This window comes from Diospyros lotus, chromosome 15 (assembly GCF_014633365.1).
Source record: "Diospyros lotus cultivar Yz01 chromosome 15, ASM1463336v1, whole genome shotgun sequence".
Taxonomy (NCBI): domain Eukaryota; kingdom Viridiplantae; phylum Streptophyta; class Magnoliopsida; order Ericales; family Ebenaceae; genus Diospyros; species Diospyros lotus.
This window is the reverse complement of record NC_068352.1, coordinates 26605815-26618037: the sequence shown is the minus strand read 5'-3', so window position 1 is coordinate 26618037 and position 12223 is coordinate 26605815. Positions and strand designations below refer to the sequence as shown.

The 12223-nt window shown below is 29.4% G+C and overlaps 1 protein-coding gene and 1 pseudogene across 3 annotated transcripts in view; both read left to right on the top strand.

The window, feature by feature from the left end:
* Window positions 1–5029, top strand: part of LOC127792549 (cysteine-rich repeat secretory protein 38-like) — a 102735-nt gene extending 97706 nt beyond the window's left edge. For 2 of the 3 annotated variants that reach the window (XM_052323076.1, XM_052323075.1), the window contains exon 3: window positions 4397–5029. In XM_052323076.1, coding sequence (XP_052179036.1) covers window positions 4397–4799 — 403 coding nt within the window. In that variant the 3' untranslated portion in view covers window positions 4800–5029. Of the gene's footprint in view, window positions 1–3797; window positions 4180–4396 lie in introns of those variants that run through there. The other variant, XM_052323077.1, reaches the window with a different exon arrangement.
* Window positions 5030–11409: 6380 nt separating this feature from the next.
* Window positions 11410–12223, top strand: part of LOC127791678 (cysteine-rich repeat secretory protein 38-like) — a 66435-nt pseudogene continuing 65621 nt past the window's right edge.

Genomic DNA, 12223 nt, shown 5'->3' with positions numbered 1-12223 from the left:
GTTAAGTTGGTTATAAAAGGGTAGAATAGATATTGTGTTGTTTTTAATTTATCCTTTATAATTTTCATCAAACCATCTATAAATAGATAGATAGGCAGACTGGAATGATTCTGATCATTCGATTTCTACTCTTTTTTAATACGAGAATTGCTGTGAGAGGAAAGGCATGAACTTAAGAAGTTCTTTGTAATCTCGGGTTGAAGGCAATGTATTAGTGTGATAGAGAGAGAAGAAGGTTTCTGTGAGTTTCTTGTGTACTGATTCTTGACTGGAATTCTAGTGGATTGCTCTTGGACTGCTGGATGTAGGATTAATTTAAATCTGTCCGAACTAGGATAAATCATTGTCTTTTCTTGTGGTTTGGTTGTCTTTCTCCTTATTATCTTATTATTTTCAATTACAATTTTATATTTCTGTTGTTGTATGAATTTCGGGTGAGGACTGTTGATTAAAAGTGCTCCTAATCTTAACACCTTATTTTCTTCTTTGATATTTGGTCATTGTTGGAAGGATGTATGGACGACTGTGATTCTCGGTGGTGTTATCATCGAAGGTCTCATTCCTGTTCTTACTACCAAGTATAGTGGGATAGGAAGACGTGTCTCGGTTGCTACTAATTGTTAACAAACATCCTAAGCACCTGTGTCAAGGCTCAGACTTGTGGCTCTAGATTAGCCAGTCACTTAGTGGTAACCAACTTAGGAACTTGAGTTGCTGACGCCTCCCCTTATGTGGCATTTTATTGACTTTGAGTAGAAGGTGCTTAGCGTAGAGACATGTTACTCAGAGAGGATCCCAAGTAAGGAATACTACTAAAGTTGGGGCCTATTGATGTTGCTAAAGAATGGGACCCATGTCAACACAAAATTTTTTGCTGCAATATCTTAGGGCTATTCTCCCTTAGTTTGTATATGCTTCGACCGTTAAGTTAATACCCAATTTATAAAAAATTATTGGAGTAATTAATGAATAGAAATGGAGTTGATGTATATTTGCCATCAAAACACTGAGGGTTTTTATAGTTTGCATGAGGAAGGTCAAAGCATGATTTTCGTTGAGCACCCCATATGAGATGTGACTAGGCATGGCCTCCGGGCATGGGCTCAAGAGTTCAAGCCATTCCCGCTTAACCATGTTTATTAATTGCAAAGGTTGTTGTGTTTACCATGTGAAGGACCAGAGGCCCCCCAAGGTTGTGTCTTTCGGCTTACCTTTCACCACATGCCTTCTATTCAATGGTTTATTTATCCCCTTTTCTTTTGTTTTTTTAATCAGCTTCGTTCAACTAATTTTTAGGAGTGTGTGACATTTTTCCCTGATGCATCCCCCATATAAATCTAAATACAGACACAATCTATATATATCCAATGCTGAACATTGGCCCGATTTAAAACACGTACTATCTCAAGATTGATTGAAAATGTTAATCATTTATTCTCATCAAAATAATATTTGCTTTTATACTAGTCCCATCTCAAGTTTATGTTTTTGAAGATTTTGAAGTGTAAATATTTCATCTCTTATTTACTGAAAGAATTTAAAATATTATTCATCTTAAATTTTGTATTTCAATTTTTTTTATTTTAAAAAAAAGCCCAACGTATTGGGTCGACACAACCTATATTGGCACAGATGTTGGAATGTCCACTGAAGAAATTAAAAAAAATTATCCACTTCTTGAAATGTCCTTTAGGTTGGACCTCATCTTTTTTCAATAATTTTAAAAAATTAATAAGATTGTTATTGCTTGAATATATAATAATAATAACATAGATGTTGGGCAATCATTTCAAGCTATCAAGATTATGTAAAAATAAAGTTGATTAAACGGCGTAAAGTATTTCCTGCATAACCCATTAAATACTTAACTTAAATCTGTCGAAAATTAGAAGAGAATACAGAGAGTTTAGTATAATGTACTTGCATACTTGGAGAGAAAGAGTCGTCGCTTATTTATAGAGACATTAAATGACAGGTGATGGAGTCTCTCATAATCTTAGCATTGTTTATTTAAATTTTTTAAAAACAATAGTTTACATTAAATATTAAGAGAATCTCTCACAAAGACTGCTCAAGAGGGTTTAAGAACCTCTTTTTTGAGTCTTGTCAAGGGAGTCCCATAATTAAAAGAGCCCTCCAGTAAAGAAGGTCTCCCGAGTCTTTTTGCTTGGTAGACTTTTTTGAACTTGTAGGGTTTATCTTCTTACGAGTCTTTTGAAATGGGGCTCTTGGCAAAACATAATATATGATGAATGAGGCGAACTTCAATATGCAAGTGAAATACCCATTCACTCATGAAAAAAAGAAAAAAAGAAGGAAAAAACATCCCTCCATAAAATTGCCTTACCTTAATCCTCACATTATCAATAATAAATAATTAGCAAAAAATACAAGATAAATTATACTCAATGCCCATGAGGTTTGATTAAAAAGTAAAGATATTTTCGATATTTGAAAAATGACGAAACCACTCAGGACTTTACAACTATAATTACATTTTCCTTATACTGTTACTTTATAAATGTAAAAATTTTAACCACAATTCGATTGTATGTTGGCCTCTCTTTTTCTCCGGTTTGGCGATAGTTTAGCCATCGCCAAATCAAATAGAGAGAAAAAGATTGATAAATTGTCAAATTTTAATATCTTTTTCTTGAATTTGAAGAATGTTAAGTGTAACTTATCTAAAAATACAAAAACTCATAATATCACAATAAAATTTCACATGGACCCACAGTTTATTGGAAGGCCTGGCATGTATTTTTAAATTTGATGGACTTAAAAAGTCAAGTTTAACTAATCATTATTTTTTGGATAAAATTAAGGGCATAATATTGCTAAACATAAAATATTAGGGCAAGCCACAAGTGTCCACTGCAATGAGATTCATTTTAAGTGGGCATGCAAATAACAATTTTCAGAAGGCTTCCCACTAACAAAAGGTCAGCCGCTTCAAACAATGCCATTATTATCATTTATCAATAGTGACATTTTGTTGTATTTGGTAGTCCCAATTTGTTATTCTATAAGATATAATATTTGAAACACTCTTATTAATTTTAACAATCATCGTTATTGTTAAAATAAATATAAAGATATAGGTACTTAACTTGGTTTGGTCTCAATATTCGTGCCCATGATTCTACCCTAATGAAGTAATCCAATATAGCTTTTACACGAAAAATTACAAATTCTCCAAGTAATAGTTTTTTCGGGGAGAAAACTCGAAGCCCTTAATGCAATGTTTGAAAGAGAGATCGAGTAAATAATGAAATAATGTGTAATATAATGAAATGTAAGATAAAAAAAGTAACATAAGATTAGTTATTTTTTTATTGTTTAAGAAGAATTAATGAAACATAAATCAACCTACTATAACTTTAGTTTGTTTTGATAGAAAAAAAAAGTGACAAAATAGTTAAAAAAAATAAAGTTACAATAATATTATTTTTTTTAAATAAATAAATAAGTAAAGAAATAAGTAGGATAAGATAAGAAAAGTAATAGATATATTTATAAAAATATTTCTTCCCCCTTTCTTACACCCCAAATCAAGATATAAGCAAAATAAAGTTACGAAAAGAAACATAAAGATATCATGTCTATTGTCCAATAACTTATTGAAATAAAATTTAATAATTTAAGTTATCAAATTTGACACACTCCGCACAAACTCAATAATCGAATAACATCATCATCTCCGAATGCACCATTTATGGAATCTATTGGTTATCTTAATTTTTTATTTTTTTTACCATATAAAGGTGCAAGTCATTTGAGAAAAATATACTAACCCATCATAATAGAGAGACACCCACACCCCAATTTTCAATCCAAAATCAAAATGCATTATTCCTCAAAGCCATATTTGATCATTCCCTTTATGCTCTGCTTCTCCAGTCCTTTCCTTTCTGCAAGCTCTCTCTTCCATGTTTGCTTCGATAAGAACTCTATAAGTCCCGGCTATGATTTCAGCTTGAGTAAACTAGCAAGCCTCCTCCAAGCCAATGTTCCCCCAACCGGCTTTGGAGTTGGCTCGGTTGGCCAGGCCCTAACCCGAGCCAATGGCCTGGCCCTCTGCCGGGGCGACGCCTCTAAGTCGGACTGCACAACCTGCATCGTAGAAGCAAGCAAAAAGATTAGAGTCTTTTGCCCTTCCAGTAAAGGAGCCATCGTATGGTACTCTTAATTTACATTCGGCTCAAATTTAAATTATATGAATACGGTTTGTCTTTGTTTAAGCTATTTTTAGTTCAATTATATATGTATGTATATTTTCTTTTATCGATTATATTATTTTGATCTTTTCAAAATTTCAAAATGACTCAAAGTCAAGAAGGAGGTCAAAAGAAAACATTAAAATTTTTAAAAATATAATTTTTTGTTCTTCTAACAGGTACGATACTTGCCTGTACAAGTACTCGAACGAGGCCTTCTTCGGGCAGATCGACAACAAGCACAAGTTCTATCTATTCAACACGGATGATGCGGAAGAGCCGGATTTCAACGAGAAAACGAAGAATCTGCTAACCCGGTTAGTGAACAAAGCTTATACAAGCCCAGTCTTGTACGCTACCGGGGAGCAAGAGCTTGGTGCCAGCGAGCCCATATATTTCAACTGGGTAGTGTACGGACTGGTTCAATGCACCAGAGATCTTTCCGGCAATGACTGCAAAAAGTGCCTTGAGGCTATTGTCAGTGAGTTCCCAGATTGCTGCGAGGGCAAACAAGGAGGGAGAATTGTCGGCGGCAGCTGCAACTTTCGATACGAAGTTTACCCCTTCATTAACACTGAGTGACACGTGTTGAAAATTTAAACTTGCACCGAAGTCTAGGCAAAGTAAATGAATCTGGAAGAAAAAAAAGAAGTTGAGGAAGCCCACGTATACAGCATGCTAGAAGAAATCGAGAAAGCCTTTTGGAATTCCAATAAAACCTTTAATGTATTGTATTTCTATTTATAAGCTTTAGGCCTTGTATCAAAGTGTTTGACGAAATCCGGCAATAAGATATTCTTCCTCGTTGTTCATGTTTGGTCTCTTACGCAACACACACATACACCATGGTTGGATTTCAAAAGAAGGAAGGAGTACCTTCCAACATGGTTAAAGAGATAACTATGTACTACAAAAAAAATTGATTTTTAACTGCCCTTTTTGTGGCATTTAGTGACAGTTTTTGACCACTGTAAAGTGATTTAGCAAAACCATCGCTAATATAGCCGTTGCATAGTATTTAGCGACAATTTTTAACAATCGTTGGTATAACCTCTGTTAAATGATATTTTTAGTAGCGATTTTCAAATCGTCGCAATTAGCAGTGAATTTTTAAATTTAGCGGTGGTTTTAAAACTGTCACTAAAATTAATTGAATTTAATATTAAATTATTTAATTTAATATTAAATTTAATTATTAAAATAATTTAATGCAATTTTGTTAATTTTTTGCGACGGTTATTTCTCGCACCCAAGCCAAAAGCTCGTGCGCGCTAGGCCTACCCAAGCCCAACCACTACCACGAACCCTCGCCATGCGCCAATCCGCCAGCCCTACCGTGCCTGCTAGAATTTATTCCAGCAAATGCATTCGCCAAGTTTCAATCCCCTTGATATTTTACTCTTGGTAATAAAATAGTTTTGATAATGACTATATGAAAATCAATTTCTACTATATGGATTATATGAATGAGAAAATAAATTTTTAATATATGAGTTTTGAAGCAAGGTATGAAAACCTATAAAAGAAATATTGAGTATAGTTGAGTGTGGTTTGTTTCAAAATATATATTTGATAATCTCAACTTGCTTTCAAAAGAATCAAAATGAGGATTTATTAAGTTTTCAATGTTTTCAAAAGGATAATTGACTATGTGGTTCATTCTGTTGACTATGCCTAAAAATAGTCGACTATGTTGTTAAGAATAATCGACTATGCATAAGGACAATCGACTATGTTGGATTGATCTGTCGACTATTTAAGGCTTTTGTTGACTATTTTTGCATTTGTCGACTATCAAGTAAGGATAGTCAACTATGATTTTTTATTTGTCGACTATTTTTGTTAATAAAATTCAAAATCCTCTTCATATTTTTACATCTATCGACTATGCCTATATATCTGTCGACTATAAAAAATTTGTGTTAGAAATAGTCGACAATGATTTTCTGTCTGTCGACAATGGCTAGTTTTATTTGATAAAATAGTCGACTAACCTATTTTCTCTGTCGACTATGTCACTACAAAAAAACTGGCATTTAGCGGCGGTTTTTAACGATTTTCTGTCTGTCGACAATCAGCCGTCGCGAAGCATTTAGCGGCGGTTTTGACCAACTGCTGGAATAACCGCTGCAAATCATATTTTTTGCGGCGGTTTTAAAATCGCTGCAAAATTAGTGATTTAGCGGTGATTTTTAAAATATTTAGCAGCAGTTTTTCAACTACCGCTAAAATTAAAAAAATTAAAATTTTAAATTTTAGCAGCGATTTTAGAAATCGCCGCTAAAATTAAAACAAAATTAAAATTTTTAATTTCTCCCACCCGCCCGCGCCCACTTGGTTGGACCCGCCTACCCGCCCAGCCACGTGGCCGCATGTCCGTGCACCACGTGGTAAGGTTGGAACCTTCCCCAGTTTCGAACCCACAACCTCTCCTATGCACATGCATGCTTGTAACTGCTTGATCTGCCAACCTCCCTTGTTTTATAACCGCATATATAAATTATATACCACTACTTTCCAAAATTATATTTTATATTTTTTAAAATAGAAAGAAAAATATTAATTAATTAATTATTTTTTAAAAAAGTAAAGGAATAAATTAATTGATTAAAAATAAAAAAAATTATATATTTTTTAAAATTATTAAAATTTTGTTAAATTTATTTTTATTTTTATTTTTTTAAATTATATTTTTAGTTAACTAGTGGTGAACCTGTGTGATATATGGGAGAGTTTAATTTAAGAATAAAAAAATAAATTTATTATTTTAAATAATTTTAACAAAATTGATAATTATAATTTTTTTAATCTTTAATCATGTTGAAAAAATTTAAGTTTACTTAATTATTCACTATTCAATATGCTAATGGAGAACACTTTTAATTCAATATACTTATAAATTTTTTTTATTATATTATATTTATTTATAAATAAATATTATAAAATCTATAATATTTCCACTTAAAGACGTTCATTATTTTCTATTTATTATATTATAATTATAAATATAAATTAAAACTCTTAAATATGAGTAAGAATAAGTTTTTTCAATAATAACAAAATTTTTAAAAAATGAATTTTGATTTCTTCCATAGTCTTAAAAATGTGATACCTTAAATATTAATTAGCATTGAAAAAGCTTAGCATTTGACAACCTTAAATAAATTTTTATGAATTTGTTAAGACATCACATTTTAAAGACTATAATATAATTATTAAAGTAATTAATAATTAATTAATCACTACCTTTGATTTAATGCAAATTTTTTAGGGAAAAAATTCACCATTGATTGACACTTGGCAAAATACTTTATTTGACTATCATATTTTAATATTATATAAATATACATAGAATAAAGATATAAAAATAATATTTTCAATAAATAGATAATTTTCTATGACTTAATTAATAGTTTAAGTTGTCTATTAATATTTCTCATAAAACTCATGCAAATTTAATACAAAACAATTAGCATTGAAAAACTCGTATATTTAAAATTTATTATTAATTTTATAATAATTAGTACATATTATTTCAAAACAATTGAAAGATTTAAATTATTAATGAAAATTACAAAATATAAATTATTAATGCAATAAGTATTAAACGCAAATTATTAATGCAAGTTTTGGGTGAAAATTTTATTACTACTTATTATTTCAAAGCAATTGAAAGATTTAAATTATTAATGCAAATTATAAAATACAAATTATTAATGCAATCAGTATTAATTGTAAATCATTAATGCAAGTTTTGGAGGGAAATTTCTTTTTTCAAGACTATCTTACTTTTATATATATAAAGATACAAATTACAAAATGTAAATTATTAATGCAATAAGTACTAAATGCAAATAATTAATGCAAGTTTTGGGGGAAAATTTTATTACTACTTATTATTTCAAAGCAATTGAAAATTTTAAATTATTAATGCAAATTACAAAATACAAATTATTAATACAATAAGTATTAATTGTAAATCAGTAATGTAAGTTTTGGAGGAAAATTTCTTTTTTGAAAACTATCCCACTTTTATATATATAAAGATGCAAATTACAAAATGTAAATTATTAATGTAATAAGTACTAAACGCAAATCATTAATTTGGGGGAAAATTTTATTACTACTTATTATTTCAAAGCAATTGAAAATTTTAAATTATTAATGCAATAAGTATTAATAGTAAATCATTAATACAAGTTTTGGAGGGAAATTTCTTTTTTCAAGACTATCTTACTTTTATATATATAAAGATGCAAATTACAAAATGTAAATTATTAATGCAATAAGTACTAAACACAAATCATTAATGCAAATTTGGGGGAAAAATTTTATTACTACTTATTATTTCAAAGCAATTGAAAATTTTAAATTATTAATGCAAATTACAAAATGTAAATTATTAATGCAATAAGTATTAATTGTAAATCATTAATACAAGTTTTGGAGAGAAATTTCTTTTTTAAAGACTATCCTACTTTTATATATATAAAGATGCAAATTACAAAATGTAAATTATTAATGCAATAAGTACTAAATACAAATCATTAATTTGGGAAAAAATTTTATTACTACTTATTATTTCAAAGCAATTAAAAATTTTAAATTATTAATGTAAATTACAAAATGCAAATTATTAATGCAATCCGTATTAATTGTAAATCATTAATGCAAGTTTTGGAGGGAAATTTCTTTTTTGAAGACTATCCTACTTTTATATATATAAAGATGCAAATTACAAAATGTAAATTATTAATGTAATAAGTATTAAATGCAAATCATTAATGCAAGTTTTGGGGGAAAATTTTATTACTACTTATTATTTCAAAGCAATTGAAAATTTTAAATTATTAATGCAAATTACAAAATATAAATTATTAATACAATAAGTATTAATTGCAAATCATTAATGCAAGTTTTGGGGGAAATTTCTTTTTTCAAAACTGTCCGACTTTTATATATATAAAGATTTTTTAATTAATTTAAATTAAATTTTAAATTTCTTTTAAGATTTTATATTTCTTTTTGTTAATTTAATTCAATTTAATTTTAATTTTAAATTATTTAATTATTTTTTAATTTAGCGGCGATTTTTCAAAACCGCCGCAAATATTAATTTAATTTTAATTATAAATTATTTAATTATTTTTGAATTTAGCGGCGATTTTTCAAAAACTGCCGCTAAATTAAATTTTTTGATGAATTTTGCGGCGGTTTTTCAAAAATCGCCACTAAATTAAATTTTTTAATAAATTTTGCGACGGTTTCGAAAACCGCCGCAAATATTAATTTAATTTTAAATTTTAAATTATTTAATTATTTTTAATTTAGCAGCGGTTTCTCTAAAATCGCCGCTAAATTTAATTTAATTTTTTAATTATTTAATTATTTTCTAAATTTAGTATCGGTTTTTTGAAAACTGCCGCAAAATTGAATGTTTTAATGAATTTTGCGACGGTTTTTCAAAACCGCCGCAAAATCTTAAAAAAACCATCGCTAAAATAGTATTTTGCGGCGGTTTGTAAACCGCTGCAAAATTTCATTTTTTGCGGCGGTTTTAGAAACCGTCGCAAAAAAATCGTCGCTAAAAATCAATTTTTTTGTAATGTGTGTTTAACAGAAACTTATAACGGCTAATTTTTTACGCATTTAATGCTCACCCAACCACCCACAACGATCCAAATTTTGAACTTATCCACCATCAACTATAAATAGGTGGTTGAAGATACATTGAAGGCTGTTGAACACATTGAAGATTTGAACTACCGAGCTTTCACTGTTTCATCGAGCATTTTATTTGTCTCTCTCTATACTCTCATTTAAGAGGCTTTAATATCTTTCTGTTCTATTGTTTTTAAGTCTCGATCATTCATTTAAAGAGAGAGCTTGTAACTAAGAGTTGTACTCTTTGAATCTCTATTTCAATTTCTGTATTTTTCCTAGCAGTAGCTAGAGGGCCCCATTAAATTGGGAGGTTGTACACTACCTAGTCAATGACTAGAGGACCTGCTCGTATTGAGTAAGGGATTTGATAGTGAAATTGGTTTTAAAATCCTTAATGGATAGTTAAGGTAGTGGACTAAGCTTGGAAGGCTGAACCACTATAAATCTGTGTCTTCACTACTCTTCATCTTGTCCCTTTTACGTTTGCATATTTGCTCTATTAACTTTGTTTAATCATTGATAAGATTTCATTTTTATTGTTCACCATACGAAAGTATTTTTGCTTCTCAAAAGAATTTTTTTTTAATTATACCAATTCACCCCCCTTCTTGGTGTGTGACATATCAATTCAATTCTATCACCCCTGACCTCCCGTACGTGCGTACCCGCGCGTAGCCACCTGATCTGCATAGTCATCTTGTAATACACTGGCACATATTAATTATAAAATAATTGAACCACTATTTTTCAAAATTCGTTTTGGACCCATAAACTCAAGTTTTTTAAATTATACTTGGCCCCAAATTAAATAAAATAAAATAAAATAAAAATTTTATTTTTAATTAAATTAATTAATTGAACTCTCAAAACACCTAAAAAAGAGTAAACATATTAAATTAAATAATTAAACATAAAATGTTTTAAACTAATTAAATAAATTAATTGATTAATTAATTTAAAATAAATAAAATAATTGATAAATTTAAAATAAATAAATTATTTAATTTAATTGAATTAAATTAAACAAATTAATTGATATAAATTAATTAATTGATCAAAAAATATAAAAAATAGATTAGTTTGTAAAATTTAATTTAATTTTATTTTTAAATTATTAAGTTTTTTTAAATTTATTTTTTTATTATTGAATTTTGCGGCAATTTCGACAAAACTACCACTAATAAATTGAATTTTTTTATTAATGAATTTGGCAGCGATTTTGTCAAAACCGCTGCTAAATTTAATTTTTTATTATTGAATTTTGCATCGGTTTTACCGCCGCTAAATTTATTTTTTTTGAATTTTTTTATTAATAAATTTGGCGACGGTTTTTTTTTTAAAAAATCGCCCCTAAATTTAATTTTATAATTTTAATTAATTAATTTTGTAATAATTTTTCAAAATTGTCGCAAGATGTTGGATAAACCGCCGTAAAAACATATTTTGTGGCAATTGAAAAATTGCCACAAAATATCATGTTTTGCGACGATTTTTAAAACTATCGCAAATAATTCCTTTTTTTGCAGTGATGGAGCAATGGATAGGCTCACTCCAAGCATACAAGGAGAGGCTCGAGGGTGATGACAAGCCTCTGGAGCAAGCATTCCAAACTAAACCCTCAACCCAAGAGAAACTAGAAAGTCATTGAGGAAGAAGCTATGGTTCGAGGGAAGGGTTGAGAAATTTAGCCTAGAGAGTGACAAAAATAATGATGGAGAAGGACCATCAAGTCAAAGAGGACATGGAGGCAATCGTGGCCTAGGACAAGGTTGTGGACGTCAGTCAAATTGGAAGTATAATAAATCTATCATACAATGCTATAATTGCAAAAAGTTTGGTCATTATGCCTCTAAATGCTACTCCAAAGAAAGATGAGAAAATTAATTATGCTAATGATGAAGAAAAGCAAGATGATGGGTCTGCTAATGGCCTATAATGGCATGAACACTAGAAATTCAAGAGTTTGGTATTTAGACACTAGCTTATCAAATCATATGTGTGGGAGAAAGGAGTTTTTTGTAAAGCTTGACAAAGATTGCAGTGGCACCATCATTTTTTGTGATTTGTCACAAGTCTTTCAAGGGAAAAGACATGATCACACTGCAATTAAAGACTGGTAATCATCGCTACATCAGCAATGTATATTATGTACTAGAGAAGAAGAATAACATTCTCAACATGGGATAGTTACTAAAGCGTGGATATAACATCCAAATGAAATGGACTACACTTTTCATGCGTGATAAGAATGATGTTTTGGTTATGGCAGTAAAGATGGCCAAAAATCACGTGTTTTCATTCCATCTAAATGTAAGTTAGTCTGAATGCCTTAAGATTATCAA